Genomic DNA, 21,343 nt, shown 5'->3' with positions numbered 1-21,343 from the left:
TTTGTACGTGCATGCAGCTTTATGTGTGTGTAAATGACACCTTACTGTACTCCACAGGAGGAGATTTGTTGTTGGTGATAGAAAAAAAAACACACAGCGCTGACAAAATATGTCCCTCTGAAAGCATGGTTTTGTATTTAGTCATGGGAACGTAAGATTCTGAAACACCACCCGGTTGTTTCTACAGAAAATCACGGTTGAATATGCTGATGACTTTGTGTGACCTTCAAACCGCAGCTACGAACCCAAGTAAGGGTTAAAATCATGTGATCAAAAATGCATTACAGATTGAGAGACTCGCCTGGATATGTGCATGTATTAAACAAATGCAGTCTAGAGATCATTTTCTATGGTGAAGCTTTGAATTTGTGCCACAATAATACACCTCAAACACCACATAATGAAGACTATTTCAATTTGACACTTTTCAAATGCAACTTCATAAAATTACATTGAAGCTGTCAGATAATATACGGTGACCCAATATGTCACTAAGACGCTAGTTTTTCCTTTAAGGCATCACAATGTCTGTACACTGAGGTAAGAAATTAAGCTCATCCTTCAAATTTAAAATGTATTTCAAACTTGGATCACAGTAGAATGCTACATCTACAAACAGAAACTCATTTTTTTAAGTAAAGGATCAGCAATCCAGGAATTGTTTCAGACTGTTGTGGTAAAAAGGAAGGAAAAACATTTGATTGCTCCTCAACTTTGGTGAAAGTATGGAGTTAAGTAGCTGCTGCTTTGTGTTAAAAGAAGCCAGTTGATGTGGTTCAGGTATGTGGTCAGGCTGCCTTCAGGATGCCTTCCTCTGGATCAGTTCTGGGAACGACCCAGGGGTAGAACCAGAGCACTGCCAGACAGATCATGAATCTCAACTAGCCTGGGAACATCCTGGTATCCAGCTAGAGGTGGAAAGCATGGCTTGACTAACGTATCACATCACTAACGCATGTAAAGAAAGACATAGTCTAAAGTACTTGTTCTTGTCTGCAAATTTCTTCACGGTTTAGGCTTCAAACTACATACAAAATAAACTGTCTCTGGAGTGATATTTAAGGCAAAATAGAAGTCTTAAATCACAAAAAAACAAAACACAGAAGTTCCCCTCTACACACTTGACCATTCAGATGAATGGTTGGGGATTCCACTTCCTGTGCTCGTTTCTTACTTGCACGAGGCGCAGACGAAGCAGCGGGGATGGTAGGTCTTGCCCAGAGCCGACACCACCTCGCCCTCGATGAAGTCCTGGCAGCTGAAGCAGCGAGTCCCGTACAGCCGCTGGTAGTCCAGAGTACAGATGTATTCGCCTTGCCGCACAAAGAAGCCTCCCTGGGCCAGTTCAGAACCACACACTGGAAAAGGGGAAGATGAAAAAGAAGAGGGAGGTAGATTAGACAAAACTTATGAATAAATAAATCCTTCAAAATGTGTGTGACTTCAAGAAAATTCCATGTAAAACGTGAGAGAAACAGTTTAATTGTCCCTGCTGTTGCGGTTATGTCGTCTCTAAATGCACCTATGTGAGCACATGTGAGCATATGTAGGTTATTTTATTCCTTGAAGCCAGTCTTTGCTCAGTCTTGCCAATATCTTAGTCTTGGGTGGCTTTTATTCAGCAGATTGGCTTTGTAAAAGTGGTAGAATGCCTTGTCTCCTTAATCCCTTAAGCCGCTACACTACTTTTAGAAACTGCCACCTAATAAAAGCTTCTGAAATTCAGTCAGCAGCAGCTAAACAACTTCAAAAAATGAACAATCTTAAGCTTCCGTGAACAAGAGATAATTGTCAAAGTCTGAAGGAACACAATAAGACTCTGTCTCCATCGCCGCACGAGAGTGAGATCAACAAAAGACTCCAAAAATGCAGATTTTTGCACCAAAACTGTAAAGTAGAGAGTAAAAAACAGCCTTATAACAAATGAACCGATGCTACTGAATGCATTCTCAAGCAGTAATGTCGAACAACATCCATTTTAGTCGCTGTAGTCATTGTCCTTGGCAGCTTTTCACTGAATGTGCCACATTCTGCTACCTTTGAAAAATACTGCCAGTTGTGTTTTTAATATCAGATCCAGCCTGGTGCCGGTACAGGAGCCTCCAGGGTGGGCAGGTTTTTAATTTTTTGTGCTTTAGCCTTTATTGGCACAGGCAGGTACAGCACCGACGGGCAGGAAGTACGGGCAAAGTGAGAAGTGGAATGATGTGCAGCCTGTCAGGAACTGGACTGGGATCTGCGAAGTGCATTTTTACCTGTATGATATGTTACCATCAGTTCACCCAAGGGTGCAGGGGGTTAATGCTTTCAAAACCATCAGATGGTGTGGGTATTCAGCAAATAGCATCTATTCCACTGCTGCAGTAATTTATCTCATGGTAGAAACTGCTCAACCATGTCAAGGGAATGAAGGGTCCATCATTACTTTAAAGCTTCCTCAAGTCCTAAGACATAAAAACCATCAAACACTGCAATGAAACTGGTTCAAGGAAGGACCACCTCATGAAAGGAGGACCAGGAGTTACCTCTGCAGCAGAGAGGATGAAGATGAGAGCTGCTTGAGCAAAGAACACCAGAAGACCTTTGAATACATGAAACAAACTCATGTATGTATGTATGTTAGAATTTGACTGTAGCATTTTGTGTTAGCAGGAGGTTTCTGAGAGAGATTTTGGGACTTTCTGATAAAGTGTTACAATAGTCCAGCCTAGAAGTTACAGACTAGTTTCTGAGCATCACTCTGAAACAAGATATTCCTGATTTTGACAATACTGCGCAGATGAAAGATGAGGCAATGTAATCATTGGTAAGTCAACCAGGCATTGTAGTCTCTGCAATGCAAATACTGTAATATGATCAATCTAGTCTTTTAAGTACAATAGTCCAGAACTTTGGCAACCTGGTAACCCAGAAAATAGAGGAGAAACGTCAAACATGTAGTGAAATGGTTGTATTTTAACCCAAACCATAACATATTTCCTGATTCTAAGCAAGCACTTGTGAAGCTTAACCTTAACCGAGCTTCTGTATGTAACAAATGTCTGACAAAACATGTTTTCCTAAACCTAAACACAGATTTTTTGTGCCTAAATTGAACCAAAAAGTGAATGAAAACAAAAGCAAACAAGAAAAAACAAAATTCTGAGACTGAAATTACGTCATTCATCATGATCTTCTGAGTTTAAAGGGGAACTTCGGTTTTTTTCAACCTAGGGTCTGTTTTCATATGTCATTTCATACATGTGAGTGATGGAGAAATGAATTTTCAACATAGCTCCAGTATTTAGCCAGGCAGGCAGCTTAGCAGCTCAGCTAGCAGCTCAGCTAGTGAAAAGTATGGGGCAACTTTCCCCCCCGTGTCAAAGTCCGCCAAATCTCCAAATCTCGGGACGCGAGAAAGCAAATCTCATTCCGAAATCGGGCGATAGCTCGCGCCAAAACACCGGTGGGAGAAACAGCTATCGCCCGATTTCGGAACGAGATTTGCTTTCTAGCGTCCCGAGATTTGGATACAGACCACAACAAAGAGCGATCACCAGGTAATGTGGAGGTTTTCGTTCACTTCTCATCTCTAGTATGTTGTGGGATACTCGTTGAGACTATCTGAGCCGGTCAGTGTGGGGAAAAAAAGCACGTTAGGGCGGACTTTGACGCGGGGGGGCAAGTTGCCTCATACTTTTCGCTAGCTGAGCTGCTAAGCTGCCTGCCTGGCTAAATAGTGGAGCTATGTCGAAAATTCATTTCTCCATCACTCACATGTATGAAAAGACATGAAAACAGACCCCAGGTTGAAAAAAAGCGAAGTTCCCCTTTAAGTCCAGTCCTCCAAACACAGACTTTGATACTCTTTCAAACTCCTTTCCCACCATGTAACAGGTCATAAATTATGCTTATTCTAAAACAAAATAATTGTATTTCCCTTTAAACATTATTGAGAATGCAGTTTAGTTCATTTTGTGCAGACGGGATCGTCTGAAGAGCAAAATCTAACTTTTTCTTCCAATCACCGAGTTGTTGGGGAGATGCTGAAGGTGAACAGATGGTAGTGGTTTGCAGATGGTTGAATTATTCTGGGTGCTAACCTCATGAAGCTGGCTGAGAAAATACCATGACTGTGCATGTGTTATTTCACAGTTTGATGTTAGTTTTGCTGCAATTTTGGTCTAAACTGCAGAAAAAGTGGGGGAAAAAAAACCCCTAAGGGAGTAGGTGTGTCCTAAGTTTTGACTGGTCCTGTACAAAAGCGATTATCTAAAGCATGTTTTGCACTCTGTTACTATGACTACCTGAGCACAAAATCTTCACAAACAGATACGCATAAATACAAACCTACGTAGAATATATACATTCATGGTCAAAGAAGCAAAAGGAAGAGGAGGTATTGAGGTGAGCAGAGCCAGTCTGACACGTCTGATTGTTTGCTTTAATGGTAAATAACATCACATGAGAACAGGGATGATATTAGCATGTGTAAATACCTCACAAAAAATGACAGAATGACTACACGGTAACTGTAGCGACTGTCTGACATCATCCGAGCTGCCACGCCCTCGGAGGGGGGAAACCTGGCTTTATTTTCCCACTCCTTTAGCAAAAACAAAACCCTCCCGTCTGTCCCCTTCCATTCTTTCTTTGTGGAAAGAGCAACAGGAAAGATAAATGGGAGATGCTGATTGGTGCGGTGCCCTGATACTGCTCACTGAACTTCTGGCACACACCTAAAAACATAAACTTGCAGAGTTGTGTAGAGGTGCAAGGTATCCCGCTCATACTTGCAGGAATGTACGACGGTATGATGTGACACATGTAGAAAATGTGTGTGAAATCGGTGCTGGTGGCATTCCCAGCTCTCATTAAAGTCTCTTTATTGATGTCCACTTCATTGGCAGACGTCTCAAACCAATAAAACAAAGATCCAACCAGCTGAGCAACCCTTCCCAAGCTGCTCTCCACTGAAAACATTCACCTCGTGTCTTGCAATCACTACAGCTTCAATGAAATCAGACACCAATAACTCATTTATTATACTCCGTGTGCTTGTAGAACATAAAACAGCTCCAACTTGGAGGATTTTGTCTCCTATCAGAAGAAGCTATAATATTGCACAACTCCTTAAATGCATATCCAGCTTGTGCCAACTGGGATTAGAGGGGTTTAAAAGTGACTGATGTAGTTGAAGAAGCAGAGTTTACAAGCTCTGTGATGTTTTTCATCTGTCACATATCCAAAGTGAAACTACAACAATTCACACTTTCCTACTAGTTGCGTAACACTCCAACTCTCCCACCCTTTTATCCCCTTGTAAAAACTTTGACCGACATGTTGGACAACCTTTGACCAGCGTTTGTGCAATTTCACTTTTTTATCAAGCCCTACCAGGGCATACGGCACGGCGCTAATAAAACAATCACAACAATACGAGCAGGAATGTTTTCACAGGAAGTGGACGAAATACTTTCCAGCGGCTGCTACCGGCTTGCTTACATCCGGTTCAGATGTCTGGCAACCTGTCTAGAATGAGATAATGCTCAGGGGCTGATGGAGTAAACACCAGCAGATGGGAGAGCTGAGAGGATGGATGAATGAGATACACCCAGAAATAATAGGATTCCTAAAGAGCTCTGTTATAAGAGTTAGAATGAAAGACAAAACCTGAAACTCAAGATGGTTTCCAGTTATAAAGACCTCTTCAAAGCAACATAACTCTCCATTTGAGCATAATTGCTTCTCAAGGTTTCTTTACAAAGATGGCAAACCAAAAAGGCATAAAGAGGCAAAGTCTGGCTCTATATGGAACCCTTCTGATAACAGTGTGGTTGGACTAGAACAATTCTAGTCCATAATTTAGGTAACAATCGAGCCATATTTTAGAGACTTAAATGACACTAAGGATTCAAAACTGGACTTAGACTTAGCTGCTGTGAGACTTGGCTTAATTAAGACTTTACCGTCTAAAGCTTTGACTTAACTTGTCTGAAACAACTTGAGACTTACTGTACAAGACTAAAGACTAGACTTGAGACATTGGAGAGACTCAAGACTTATTCTGAACTTCTCTTGAGAGACTTGAGGGTGAGTTTCACTTCAGGCTTGAGACATGAAGTAACACTTTATTTGAACAAGTTTCAAGACACTTTCTGGCAGTCTTGAACATGCTTCAAGATATTTTCTGACAGTTATGAGATGTGGAGTAGACATTAACGAAAACCTGAAAATGTCTCTTGAGATTTGCCTCAATTGATTTGGGATTTCACTTGGACTTAACCCGAAGTTTGCTGTAACAGACCTGAAACTTGACTTTGGACTCCAGTGAGATGAACGAAAGACCAACTAATTAATTAGTTTGTGTTCTTTTAGGATGTTTTGAGACTTTCTTTCCCCTTGGCAATAACTTATTTAGATTTACTTGAGAGGATTATCATGAAACTAGACTCTCTGGCAGACTTTAATGCTCTTGAGCTTTGACTTAACATGACATCAAACTTGTCCAAAATGAATCAAAACCAACTCTGCTACACAGAAAGAGACAGGAAGGCTTACGAAGACTGAAATCCTCCCTCAGAGCCCTGAGTGCTGTTTCCTATCAGTTTCAATCCCTGTATATTTATACCTGCGCTGCCAGTTGGCACTCAGGCTCCTCTCCTTACTGTATTAGAACTTATCTGTTTAAGCAGCTCATCATTTCAGTACAACTTGGTCCACATTCATCATTTATAGCGCTACCCGAAAGCATTACATCCTTTTAAAAGTGATGGCAAACCTCCCATCATTTCACATTATTCGTTTCGTCTGCATACCGGAGAGGAGAAGTTACTCGCAATCTAGCCTCTAATGCAGATCAAAAAGTTTGTGCCAGAGTACATTACATAAGGAGAGGAAGACAGAAGATGTTTTTTTTCCAGTCTTGTCCCTCATTGCTAATGAAAATTGTCAAGGCTGTCTTCCTCTCCTCCCTTTCTCACAGCTTTCATCTTTCCTATCCATCAATCCCTAATCCCTCCTTCACATGGGATGTGTTAAAAGGCAGCGAGAGGTTGAAGAAATGAAACAGAGCCGGATATGAAAGTCACTAAACTGGGTTTAATCGAGCTGCGAGTGAAGTTCCCTTTCAAATATTCCCTGACAGAAATACCAGAGTTTGGAAAACAATTCATTCTTATAATAAATTATGCTGGGTTCTCTAATATTAAGTTTATTTTGTAAACCTGCGGACGTAAATGCTTCAGAGAAGACAATAATAAGATGAAAAAAGGTACATTTTTAGCATCAAAACATGTAATTACTGAAATTAACAATCAGACAGAAGGTAAAGATTACGACAACTGACTAAACTAGATCTATTTTTGCTTTTTTCTGGGTCTATTTCAGATAAATTCAGAATGACAACTCTTTTTTACTTCCTTCTTCATAGATGCCAACAAGTGGTTAGAACATACTGAAAGCCTGTTTGATTGTTAGATTACAATAAGTCCTGTTTTGCAACTCTAAAACATGGCTGAAAAATAACAATTAATGGGAAACTGTACTAAGGATAGCAAGCTAGGCTAACTAATCCCATAATCTGAGCTAAATACAAAAAGTGTAGGTCTTCTCACATGTTAAATGCTGCAAAGAAACAGATGTTTAAAATTGCTAATGAAGCAACTCTAACTGTAAGCAACCTGTACAACTGAAAAATGAAGTGAAAGTGCCAAAATGTGCAGTTCCACAAATGGCCACTGGAGGCTGACCTTAAAAGCGACTCAGTCCCCATAGAGCCCCATGTTAAAATGCACAATTTTATAGCACAAATGATCACATTCACGGCCTGGTGCAAAAACAGTTTTGGTGTCTATGGATAATTCTCCTGAAAAGAACAACTATATCGGGGTGAGTTTTAATACATCTCTCGTCTTCAGGTTGTATTAAGGCGCTAAAAGTATGCAAATTTGAAGTTATGGCCACTTTGAATGACAGGTTCCTTCATCTTTATAAGTAGTTGGTGATTGTGACATAAAGTACCATAAAAATAAAACATTTGCAGTAAAACAGGGCTGTTCCATGGTCCATACTCTAAAAAGTACTTATTAGCGTCTTTAATGTGCTCTTAGAGCTCTTAAATATGAGTAAACTGAAAGTTAGACTGCCTCCTCAAATATGTCCAAGTACTGTTTCATTTTATCGCTTCAAAACACAAAAATTACATCTAAAAATCTTTAAAAAGCACCCACATTTTTACGTTTTGCTGCATGAAAGATTTCTCCACTTCCACTTGACAGTCAGACTAGCAACTACTATTAACATTTATATTGAGAAAAGAAGCTTGAAATTAGCTAACAATTCAATGAAAACACAAAAGCATCAAAGTCAGCCTTGACCCCTACTCCAAATTCAACTCAGTGTTGTGTTCAAGCACTGATTTCATCATGTCCAAACCATTCCATCTCCTTGACAACACGGGGTGTGAGTGGATGTGTGTGTTCGCTCTGTGGATGAGGTCATCATGCAGCTAATTAGTCATTTTGTCCAGAGACTTTGCTGAGAAGAGCAGAACATGTCGGGGGCTACGTGCCTTTAGCGAGATAAACCTCCGACGGATGCCAGGAGGGTTTGACCTTTTGAACTCGGGGTGTGTGGTCGTAGGGAGGGTGTGCATGAACACATAAGTGCATGTTTGTTGGGTTCTTTAAGGGCACTAACCCCGAATGTTTGCTCACCCAGAAGCACGGAAAGCATAACTTCAACTCCACTCTAATTCTACGTAATCAGAAGCAATAATGGGGCTGACAGGACTACTAGTTCTCCTCAGGTTGTTGATGTTAAGTAGGTATAAAGGTTACACCGCAGTAGGAACATGATTACAGCATTTTCCAAGGCTGAAGTGCAGATTACTCCACAGGAAACTGATTACTTCCATCTCCAAAGGCTTATCTCATGAACTGTGAAGCCACTTACATAATGTGAATGTACTCAGAGGCTCTCGGAGGAATTCAGCGTGTTGTTGAATCTGTTTCCTCCACGCTGGAGGATCTCAGAGCCCGGTCTGCTCTGCTTTTCCTTGAATTCAGCACGCAGAACGAGTGAGGAAGTTACATGCTTGAATGGATGGATGTGCGACAAATTCGCCCCGTTGTGGTCCATAAATAAAAGATAGTGCATCTGTTTTACTCGTGCTCAAACACGGTCTACGGAGAATACAGTGACAGACTCAAAGGTTTGGAAAAGATATGAGGAAGTGAGTTACAACTGGTGTAAAAAACCAAATGAATAATCCAAATACGGCCCAACCCAAAAGCAGTAAATCCAAGAGAACATTCACAGTTGAATCTGGTTGAAATTCACATGCATTCCTTTACGGGTTTAAAGATGTAATCATAATGTCAGTGTATGTAATGCATGGGAGCCTATAGAAACGCATGTAAAGTCAAAGCTGTATTGATGTTTAATGTCTTCTTTAATATTATTTAACTTTAGCTTCATGGTTAATATTCTTGACATGATGAAACTCTTCCTAAAGTCAGTCAGACCAAAACAAAGCTAAACAGAGAGAATGCTAATGTCGCTCTGTTTTATAGCAGCTAGTTTGCTAACATGCTCACGCAAATAACTTCAAAAGACTTTCGATGATGATTTTTGGAATAAAATTAGTTTCTGCCCCCAGTAACCAATGGATAAATACCAAAATAACATTAAATAAAAGGTTCAACATGGCCAATATGAACTTTGCAAGCAGAAACCAGTTGTGTTCACAAGAAAAACACACAATGTTTCTGAAAGATTGTGATCTTTTACAGAATACAGCACGAGAAGCATTAGCATGGGATTTCTGGAGAATTGTTACTATGCTCACTTATACATTGTGTTTGCTGGCTGCTCAAAGTAACCGTCCACTAAAAAGGGAGAAGATACAGGACGTACCTCCCCACAAATGATCTAAATGTCATGTAAAAGACATGCAATTCAGTCTAATCTAATCCATGCAGCACAGAATAGAGAACACACATCTGAGGAGGTTTGTCCAGTTTGTGTGTGTGTCACTGAAAAAGACAGACAAGATGTATCTTTAGAACACACAACACTCCCAGAGGTCTTATCGACTGACATGATAAGGGGTCATACAAAATATATGTGCTGCATGTTACATGAAGGTGACCTTGACTCTGCCTCATGTTTCACAATGAGCCAAAGTGTGTGTGAGTGTGTGCAGTGCAGAGTTAAATATACATGTGCTATGTGTTTTCTGCTATGAATGCGCGACCTTGACTCATGTTTTACAATGACTCACCACCAATGTGGCTATGGAGCCGATGGTGGGATGGTTCGGGGCGTGGGTGGGCCGCTGTCGTGCACGAGTCAATTTCACGACCTTGACTGTTGCGTCTTCAGCCTGCTGGTGTTGATTTGCCCAGCTCATGGGTCCACACTTATATAAAAAAGTGTAAAAGAATCTGACATCACCTGCCTTGAATGTCTGTGGAATGTTTTAATGGATGCAGCATCGATGGCAGCCTGATCCAATTTCCTTGCAACGTGAGGCAATTACGTGAATCTTGAATCTTGAATTGATCCTTTTGGCAAGTTGAATGTGTTCATAAATGCACTGGAACAGATTGCAAGCAGGCATCTACTGTAATGAGGCAACATTGTCAAATGTTTGAGACAGGTTTTACAGTCTTATTTTGAGGTACACCTGACAATGATCATCTTTTGGAAGAGTTCTAAAATCACATGAATGCCTAAAATGCCAAAAATAGGGCTGATTCCGGCTTGTTGCTACTATTTTCTAATCTCCTACTCCAGGAGAAGTACCCATACCAGAGTTTTAAAGTCCTACATAAATGTTTACTGTATATTATAATACATCCTCTAACTGTAGTCGATCTTTGATGTTGACGCAACAATGTGTAGGCAGCAATGTACTGCTAAGTCTTAATCTAGAAGGTAGCTAGCATAAAATAATACATCTCTGTGATCACACTACATTCGTCTCGTGGTTGTGGACAGTTTTCTTCACACTACAACAGGTGCACATTGGTCTGATATGTAGACGTTCTCATTGTCCTTCATGCCAAACAGAAAAACTCACGAAGTTTCGAAGGGCTAAGACTTTGCTCTTTTTCCAGAATACTAGCTTTAGCTTAACTCTCAATACTCTCAACATGATGGAACTATTCATAAAGTCAGTCTAACATTGGTTTGGTCAGTTAATGTTCTGTTAAGTCCATGGAGACCAAACTAAAGCTAAAGTTGAAAGAATGCTCAATCAAAGCACCTCCAAAGTTCTACAGCGACTATTTCCATGACAGTAAAATTAATTAAACTAAACAAAAATTTGTTATTTTGGGGCATGTGCAGTTGAAGTGTATGTTCTATGCCATAAAGCTTAGGAGAACCTGTAACAAACAAAACTTCACAATTGCATGTAAGTGCAGTACTTGGAGCAATTTATGCCATTTGTTGTAAAAATAAGCGACTGTATTTATAGTATTACCAATCCAAATCATGACTAAAACTATAAAAACATGATCCAGGTTGTAAAAGCCAGTAAATTCCACTTTAAATATCTGACCTCTTGCAGGAAGCGTGGGTGTGTATGTGCATTTTATTACCATATACCTGTTGATATGATGCTTCCTGCTCTGTAAAAATTGGAACTAATAGCCTGTGTTGTCTACAAGGAGCTACTAAATTGTACAAAAGATGGCACAATGATGACAACACACTTTATCCACACCATAGAGGTAAATAGCTGTGATATAAAACACTCACATGAGCCATATGTAGACTGCAGCATGTAGAACTGCTTCCAGCACTCTTTAAACGTGTGTGTGTGTGTGTGTGTGTGTGTGTGTGTGTGTGTGTGTGTGTGTGTGTGTGTGTGTGTGAGGTCAGCATCCACAGCCCAATGACGAACAGACACTCCCCCCTTTGGCTCCGTTCGGGTCAACTGGCTTCCAAGAAAGACACGATCCAATAGCCCACACCCTACTGAGAACATCGCAACCATCTGCTATTGTAACACCACTGATCCGACCAGCAGGACCCCAACATGTGGCCAGCAGCATCTGTTTACTTCCAGGAAGAAGCACGGTCGGCCTAGGTAGTTGTGCAAAAACAACAGAATGCCATAAACCTGCCAAAACACACTGAGTCAAAGCTGTAGTTTCACATTAAACACAGGAAACACCATTGTGACAGTCTCATCACTGACTTTACAGACTGTTTGTCGTCGTCTACGTTCATCTAAATACAGACGTCTGCAGGCAGTTTGTTTTTTCATTTGATGCAAGATACACTTACCAGCAAATTTAAGGACTTTCCATTATGTCTGGTTTTAATCATTGAATTGAATTTGCTCAGTTTCCGTGGAACTACTGGCTTAAAAGTTCAGATTGCCACTTTTAACGTGGATATGGTATGCAAATAATTGTTTAAATTCACAATTAGACTGATATTGGAGACTGAATGTGGACATACAGTAGCAACTATTGTAAACTAACACCTGGTTAAACCCACAACACCCATGTGATGACACATTAAAGTCAGTTTACTAGTCACAGGAAGTAGTACTAGGCCTTTGCAAACAGCACTATAATGCCCTTTGAGACTCTGGAGGAGCTTTGTCAAGTGCAAAAAACAACTTGGATGAGCAAAATCTTTAAAAAACATATTAAACAGAGGTATTAAGTGGGCATTTAGTCAGTTATTTTCGGTTTGACGCTAGCAGGGAGAAAAGTAATGATATTTCTGGTGGGAAAATGTCAAAAATGATTAAAATCATTTGTTTTCATGGAATGTTAGAGGTGATAGTGGGTATTTTTCATTTATTTATTTCACAGTTTGCACCCATAATGGCATTATTGTCACAAGAAGCTAGTTTTTATGATGGTGATGCAGCACCTCAGTTCCAGGTTTAGTGCAGAACAGCAGTTTCTTTGAAAATGGAGGGTTTCGGTGAGATTAACTCTAAAAATGAAGATCGACTTGAAGCTAAGGACAAACAGAGATGAAGTTTTGTGCAATTAGCTCAGAATCTAAAGATAAGATAGCAATCTTCATCGTCGATCAACAAAAAGTTTGGATCACCCAGACAATTTCATGTCTTCCACACTTCCACACTTTTATCCATGTGCTAACATAACTGCACAAGGGTTTTCTAACCATCAATGAGCCTTTCAGCACCATTAGCTAACACAACGTAGCATTAGAACACAGGAGTGATGGTTGCTGGAAAGGTTCCTCTGTACCCCTATGGAGATATTCCAATGTCTAGACTGTATTTCTGATTGAATTAATATTGTCTTCATTGAAAAAAAAAGATATTCTTTCAAGAATGAGGACATTTCTAAGTGTCTAAAGAAGATGCGCACATGTAGATTTCCAAAACAAATTTCCAACTTGGATCCAGACTCTTGTGAAAATGCTGCATTTCAGGAAAGCCACATGGTCGGAGGTGTTTTCCACATGAAAATCTCCCACATAAAAGCAGCAGATGCCTCATCTGTCCATCCACGCCCAACCACAAAACAGTGAGGAGGTGTACACTGTGAGACACAACTCATTTTAATGCGTCTTTCTGTGTGTGTTTTTAAGGATTATTCATGCTCCACTTGATGAACATTTTGCTTTTGTTCTTGCATAACTTTTTTTTTTCGACTTTTCTGCATTTTTTTCTACCATTTTCTACTCTTTAGAGTTCAAATGAGCTGTTGAACACGCTAAACCAGTCCTTTTTTTTTTTTTTAAAGATGGTGTTTGTGATGAAAAAAGCCAGCTCCATTTGTGGAATTAAGACTTTGTGATTACTTTAAATGCCTAAAAGTAGCATCTTTTCTCTCCTTCCAAAGCTCGAGAACAAATAGCCACTAAAATCAACACAAATAATGAGCTTTCCTCAATTCCATTTTTCCTCTTTGGGGAAGCAAAAGTTTGGAAACCCAGAGATTGACTGCACCTTTAAAAAGAATGCTATTTGCTGTTTTTATTTTCTTTTTAATATGACGCACATGCGGCATTGGGAAGCGTTCAAGCTCGGCAGACAACGCCCACTTCATGAATAAAACTGTTTTTAGATTTATGGAGACGCAAGCAGGGAGCAATAAAAATCCCACCCCTGAGTTAGCGACTCTTATTGCTTGTGTATGACAAAGAAGCAGCGCGTGTCGGACATGAAGGAGTTTTTCTGTAAATAAAAGATTCCAGCTTGTACACTCCTACACTTCATTTATCAGTTTCCACACTGGCTTGCCTACATTAGGGTGTGGCTGCATATTTTCACATTTGAGTATTCCCCACTGTATTCAAATGCTGTTTGGATGAAGTATTGGCGTCCCTTCATGAGAGCAGATCAGGGATGAAAAGTCACGCCTGAGTTGTTTCGTTGGGTCTTTTTGTCGGCCAGCTGTCTGCTATTGATGGTGTCTCAGCCTAAAGACGTCTGAGAGGCAGACATAACAGGATATACAGGGACGGCCACAGTTGGTACCTAAATAAAACACACTTCCTCCAACCACACAGCTCCGTGTTGACGGCAGTTACCATGAAAACAGCAATTAGCGCTCATCAAGTGCTCCAGAGCTTTAAAGCTGCAGTGTCATTTTTTCTTTTCTTTGTTTTGTTTTGGGATATCATGTGTTGGAAGTAAATTTCAAGGTCCCATTTTGTAATAAGACACTATTTATAAAGACTTTACAAGGTGTGAGTAATGCCTGTATGATGATTTACTGACACTTAGATGTAATTTAGTAATAAGTTGTGAATAAAAACAGCTTTTGGGTTGACTGGCTGTGGAAAATACCTCATTAGTTAACATTATTAAGAGACATAAAGTGTTTATATTTTGCACAGACAAAGTAGCGTCCCAGAAAATGGTTACAATTCAGGTGGTATGAGCTTCTAAACTGAATTCTTCTTTATAGTAAAATGTTGAAGACATGTACACATTTAAATATCCTAAATAAATCAGCCTCAATGCAGTGCAGTGCAGTAAAAAATGTATTTCCCAAGCTCTCTGCATTCATAGTTTTGTTGTTAGGCAGTATAGGTTAAATGAATGTCAAAAACCATACATAAAATCATATAGAATTCAGATTTTAGGAGACAAGCCTACTCTCTCTATCATGTTTGAACAATCCAGTCAAATTTAAAGGCATTGTTTATCCTTTCCTAACTCATTCAAGGGTACAATGAGGAACCAAAACTATGACTACCTTGCTCTAGTATTCTGTTCGCCCTCTATGTGCTTCAAAAATAGCTCAGATCCCCTCAGATGTGGACTCTACAAGACCTCTGAAGCTTCCCTGTGATATCTGACACCAAGACATTACCAGCAAATCACTTAAGTCCTGTTAGCTGTGAGTCCGAGCCGCGATCCGGCACACCTTGTAATAACTTTATTTATGTAGCACTTGTCAAAATCACACGCTTACGAAGTGTTTAACAATACGGAATAGTTGGAACACGACAAGGTACAAAAATGAACTAAAATTAGGTTAGATAAAACAATCGGGTGAAACATACAAATCAGAAGACAGAGACTAGAGACCAGCAGAGAGTTACCTAAAACAAGGATATAAAAATGTGCTTTTGAAGATGATATTTAAAAGAAGAAAGAGAATTGGGATCTCCTCAGAAAAGACCTGGCAGCAAAAGCAGTCACCTCTTTACTTTCGTCTGGCAACAAGTACAGCCAAGAGAGAATCACAGGATGTTCCCATAAAACATGCCGATGAAGTGTTGAAAATCAGATTAAGACTGTTCCATGCTACACCAAGACACCAAGAACAAAAGGAGAAACCATGCTTATGAATATACCACCAAGGTAGAGAATAAGACAGGACCCAAGAATGAACCCTGAGGTACTAATTAACTCCCAATACCCTGTTGCCAAGTTATGGTTTGTCCCTCCTTGGGCCAGTCTTGCTAGGTACTCATTACGGCTGACAGGAAGTAGCACACAAACCTTGCAATTAGGAAGCTACTCCAAACTAGACATCTTGCTTTGAGCAGTTCGCCCCTCGTCAAAGTGTCTCAGGTATTTTCTCCTACCAACCAATTACCGTTTAATATTCGCAAGACCTTGACATTCTTTGTTGTTACTTGACAATCATGTCATTGGGTCTGTGGGTTGTCTAGCTGTATCACATTTTCTTTAGCCAAATTACCACAAGCAATGAGCCACTGGATCCCCTCGACCATTTATTTGCCCGAGCATGTTAATCCTGCCACGTTCAAGCAGCACGTAGGTGTACATGAGGGGAAACCCCTGAGGATATGCCTACTATTAGCAGTCCAGAGCAACCTTGATTACAAGCCAGAGCTAAAGAGGCTAACATTAATTCATATCAGTCCAATGCTCTTTCTGGTTGAAGTGTTAATTGCACATAACTAGCGGAGCGCTGATGGTTCCTCTCTTCAAACCTGGCACTGTCAGTCCTCTGGCTAGCACCCAGGCCAGCTGTAATTGGTGTTAATACAGCGATAAAATCAGGGGTCATGATTCCTTCACAGGTTAATCTTGCTATCTTTCATACAGGGCAGTTGGTCAGAGGTGAGGCGGACTGTGTGTTTCTGGTTCATAAATCAGAAGCTGCTAAGAGACGATACTTCACCTGATTTTATTACCCGTCAAGAACGCGCTAGGAGAAAACTCTAACATCTAAGGGAGCGGTGTACTTTGTTGAATTTGGCTCCTGACATGGAGTCAGATGGCTTCTCTTGTCTTTGATGTTCAGTTTTGAACCGCAGATAGAGAAATCTGATCTCTGCTCGGCCTGCTGGGGTTTATTTTATTTCCATCCCTGAGTTTCAGATTCCTGTCAGTCCACATCTGGAAGTTTTAACAGCAAACAACCCAACCCAAATCCCCACCTAATTCTCCCAGTGCTGGAAATACTCAGCACATTTAATAATCTAAATTAGTTGGAAATTCAATTAATTCCGCCATGCTTTGGATTTATAGATAGAAGGAATGGCCAGGCATTGCTTTGCTTTTTTGGGTGGTGTGAACAGCACCCTTAAATCCACCTCCTGAATGCCTGGCACTAAATTAGCCAGCCCCATGCTTCCTAATTAAGCCCTTTGAAAAGGCAGAGCAAAATAACTTCATCTTGGACAGAAAACACGCTCTCCGTCCCTTTAATCATGACCTCAAGTAACAGTGAAATAATGACTTTAAAGTATTCACATCTGATGAATTTGCATGAGTAATTTGTGAGTGTGACCCGAGGCGTGTAATCAGCGCAATTTGCTCAAGCCAAACATAAAAGCGCTTCATAAAGTCACAAATTCAGCTCAATTAGTAGGGCAAGGAAGTCTTTAATAGCCACACAATATTAAACACAACATGCTTAAAAGGCTAATCTGTCCTTTTAGTGTAGCAGCAGCAGTTTGATACAACTCTGTAAATACAAAGTAGGGATGTACATTACATTAGAATCATCAAGAAAATATAATTAGTGTTGTTGTGTTACATTACTATATATTACATTCCCATAATAATAAAGAAAAGCAGTAAAATTAGCATCTGGTTGCTAATTTAATTCCATTCTATATGCTGCTGGCTACTTTAATGTTGTAAAATAACTGGTACATAATCTATTTAAGCATAGTGGTGTTAAAATAGTTGCCTGGGTAATCGCATTTTAGAAAAAGTTAATTAAAATCCTGCTATGAGCCAATGGAAACAAATATGTACCCATTTTTACAAAACATCAAGTGATATTGCTTCATCGTTCAGACATCTTTGTGGTTCTTTTGTGTCTATTTTTTGTCAGTTGTGAATCTTTGTGGTCATTTTGTATCATTTCGTGGTCATTTTGAGTCTCTCTGTACTTGCTGAGGAGGGGGGTGACTTCTCTCGATGTAAAAAGGCGTTCAATTGTATGGAGGCCTATACGAAAACAACCCTACTTTTCACTTGATCTCCTACTTTAGTAAACATTTTTCTTGGGAGTTCATGGTCTTATTTGGTCAATTAAAGACTTTCTGAATATGGCACTGTGCTCATTTAGTAAATTACGGTCCTGTTTAGAGGAAAACACATGATAAAACAGGGTGAGTTTTAGGACAGGGCGTCTTTGTCATTGACAAGTTGCTACTAAATCGCTGTGTTCAGTGTCCTTGAGTTCAAGAAGTCAGCTTGCTTGTTACATCTAGTTTCGAAATGCTAAGATGGTGATGGCCACATGCCAAAGTCAAGGCTTCCAAACACAAGCCAACGGGTCATATAACGGTCACTACATCCATCTTTTGTATCCATAGTTACATCCAGTTTATGCAGTGACTCTCTATGGGAACAAGTTATTGGTGCCCAAGTCATTTTTTCAACCAAAACCCCTCAGAGTTGGGTAGAACCAACATGCACTTCACCGGTGGTGATGGCTAACAATACATAAACACTAATTATGTGTAGCTGTTTCATAGCGATTGCATATATTGGCTAGCAAAAGCAAATGATGTGTTCCAGTTGTTGTGTCTAAAGAGTTGAAAATAGCTGTAAAAACAAGAGCAGCTCATTCAGGATCATTCTGGTTTATTATAACTAGGACCAATAACACAGGCCTGTCTCATTCTCTGACTCACTGATCCATTAATTCAGTGTGTAGACAGTGTCATTATTATATATTAGAATAATGAGCAGAGCTATAAAAATAAGGTTCGAGTGGTAATAGACTGGAATTATCTGATAAGGTCAGGCTTAAACGAACTGATCGGTAATTGCAGTTGACTTATCCCATCATCACTGATTCATCATGAGAATCACACAGCTAAAGGTGGAGAGAGGGGGAAGAGGTAGTGGTGGGGTGTAAATGTAGAGACAGGCAGTCTGCTGGTCAGTGCGGGATTAAAGGCGATAAACTCCAGGAAGCTGCCGACACTGTAACGACCCCGGTGGTTGCCGAGCAACGGGAGCGAGTGTTGACAACAACAACGGTCTGACACGAGGCTCGTGCTGGGAGTCAGGGCTGGGAGGAGTGCAAACACACACTCTGGTCACATGCAAAAAGAAAAAAAACAAAACAACAACCAACACCCACACCCACCCACAAGCACACACACACAAACACATGGAGCATACTCAGATTTCAAGTTTCTAACACTTGCAGCTAAACAACCCAGAAATAAATACACCGAAGAAACCCCCAGACACACATCAGTCACTTTAACTGGTTAAATATGACCAACCCATAAGTACTGACTCAATGAATTGGTTTGTGTGAGGTTGAGGATTCTGGGATGACGGCGTGAAGGTGAGAGACAAGACGAGGCTCTTACATACCTTTGCAGACGAAACACTTGATGTGGAAGTGTTTGTTCTGAACTCGGAGAGCCTCCCCTTTGCAGGGCTTCCTGCAGTTCTGACAGGGAATCGGTCCTCCTCCACCTTGTTTCTGCTTCTGCTTCTGCTGCTCCAGAGGGCTGTGGACAGCCTGCTGCTGAAACACTGCGGGAGACAGAAAAAAGGCAATTTTAGACCCCAATCTAGTTCATATTGGACATTAAGTAGTCTGTGTGTGGAGGACGGTTCCATAGTGGTGGCTCAGTCACAGATGTCGGGAGATTTTTGCGTATGTTAGGCATGAAGTTACAGTAGTAAGTAGCTTTTATCCAAAAATATCTGCCTCATTTCTGTGACCTTTTCATTCACATGCTATGTATTTGGTTCTTCAAACTTCAGACGCCATCATTTTACTCCAATAAACACACAAGTCCTACTTTTATACAATGACACCTCCATTATTGTGCTAAAACACCACTTTGATCCATAAATATCCAAGTCGTCGGATGTAAAAATAACACCAGTCGTCATTTCGGTTTGTTCTTTGGCTCACGCTGAAACATGTTACTTGTTTTTATCATTTACAGAGACATTGGGTTGTCTTGTTGTTCATTCCTTTGAGACTCACACCCTCTTCAGGTAAATGGGTTCAATCTGAGTTGGGGTCTATATGTGTGGTTTAACCCTCAGCTGACCCTTCTTCATGGATGTGGGGTTTACAAGGGTCAATTATTTTATGAATGGGATCCTCAACATGGGTTGCTAGTCAAGAGCCTGACTGTGTTGTGTGCGGCACCAACATGACGTAAACGCCTACCATAAATAAAGTCTTTTCCATAGAAATGGTTCATATGGTGGCCGTTAGAAGAACATAAATCTTGATAAACAGATGGTTGCCCAGAGCAGCTCCAAATAGTTGACAGCACCTACCATTCATTCCAGACAATGTCCAGTTATATTGGCACTAGATGTGACGCTCAGCGAGGGCTCAAGTAGTAACTAATGCGGATATGTTCCAGGAGACCTCAGATGGATCCACGTCTCATGTGGACAGTTTTCCTATAAATCAGCCACTGCATGTGCAACCCTAACTCTAACGTTAGCCTGACCCTTTCTCCAATGAAGTTGTTGGGTACAAGTAGTGGGTGGTGACTGTAGGCATTGGAAGTCTGTGGATGAGCATCATCCAGTCCACCAATGGCACCATTTCTGGATAGATGTAGCTGTTGAGTTACACTAAGTGTAATAAATGTGTTGTACTGCTATCTAAATTCCATTTACTTCCATTATATAGGTGACAGTTTCAAATCCCAGATTCAATTTAACTATCAAAACCACCAGATTCACTAGGGGTTTCACCTGAGCATTCCCATTACTGTTATATTTTTGTTAACTGTATGATGCTACGCTATGCTATGCTATGCTATGCTATGCTATGTTGTGTCAAAACAACCTGACTCCACTACGGTGTTGCAACTAAGCATTTTCATTATTATTGCTTTTTGTTGACTGTATGATGCTATGCTATGCTATACTATGCTATGATATGATATATCAAAACAACCAGACTCTACGGGGTTGCACTTGAGCATTTTCATTATTTTTTTAAACTGTATGATAATATATGACACGATATGAAGTGATACATTTTGTTATGCTATCTTATGCTATGCTGTGTTATGCTATGCTATGCTATGCTATGCTATGCTATGCTATGATATGATATATCAAAACAACCAGACTCTACGGGGTTGCACTTGAGCATTTTCATTATTTTTTTAAACTGTATGATAATATATGACACGATATGAAGTGATAAGTTTTGTTATGCTATCTTATGCTATGCTGTGTTATGCTATGCTATGCTATGCTATGCTATCAAAACAGCCAGACTCCACTAGGGGTTGCACCTATTATTTAATTTTTTGTTAATTGTTTGGTAATTTGGGTAAAAGGATCCTGCATGTTAATCCAAACTAAACAATTTGCATTGTGGTATTCGGCAGTGTGAGGCTACATTTCACACATACAAGCCTAGAAAAATGACACACGCACTGATGCTGATTGATGCATCCTAACTTTGTT

The 21,343-nt window shown here is 40.2% G+C and overlaps 1 protein-coding gene across 7 annotated transcripts in view; it reads right to left on the bottom strand.

Moving 5' to 3' along the window:
• ablim2 (actin binding LIM protein family, member 2) overlaps window positions 1-21,343 on the bottom strand; it is a 108,945-nt gene that overhangs the window by 48,260 nt on the left and 39,342 nt on the right. For all 7 annotated transcript variants that reach the window (XM_051944055.1, XM_051944057.1, XM_051944060.1 and 4 more), the window contains exons 2-3: window positions 19,259-19,423; window positions 1,175-1,358 (exon numbers count right to left, since the gene is read on the bottom strand). In XM_051944055.1, coding sequence (XP_051800015.1) covers window positions 1,175-1,358; window positions 19,259-19,423 — 349 coding nt within the window. The remainder of the gene's footprint in view (window positions 1-1,174; window positions 1,359-19,258; window positions 19,424-21,343) is intronic.

The sequence above is a fragment of the Acanthochromis polyacanthus genome, chromosome 23, assembly GCF_021347895.1.
Source record: "Acanthochromis polyacanthus isolate Apoly-LR-REF ecotype Palm Island chromosome 23, KAUST_Apoly_ChrSc, whole genome shotgun sequence".
Lineage (NCBI taxonomy): Eukaryota > Metazoa > Chordata > Actinopteri > Pomacentridae > Acanthochromis > Acanthochromis polyacanthus.
Note: the sequence above shows the minus strand (reverse complement) of the source record. Positions and strands in the feature narration are given on the sequence as shown.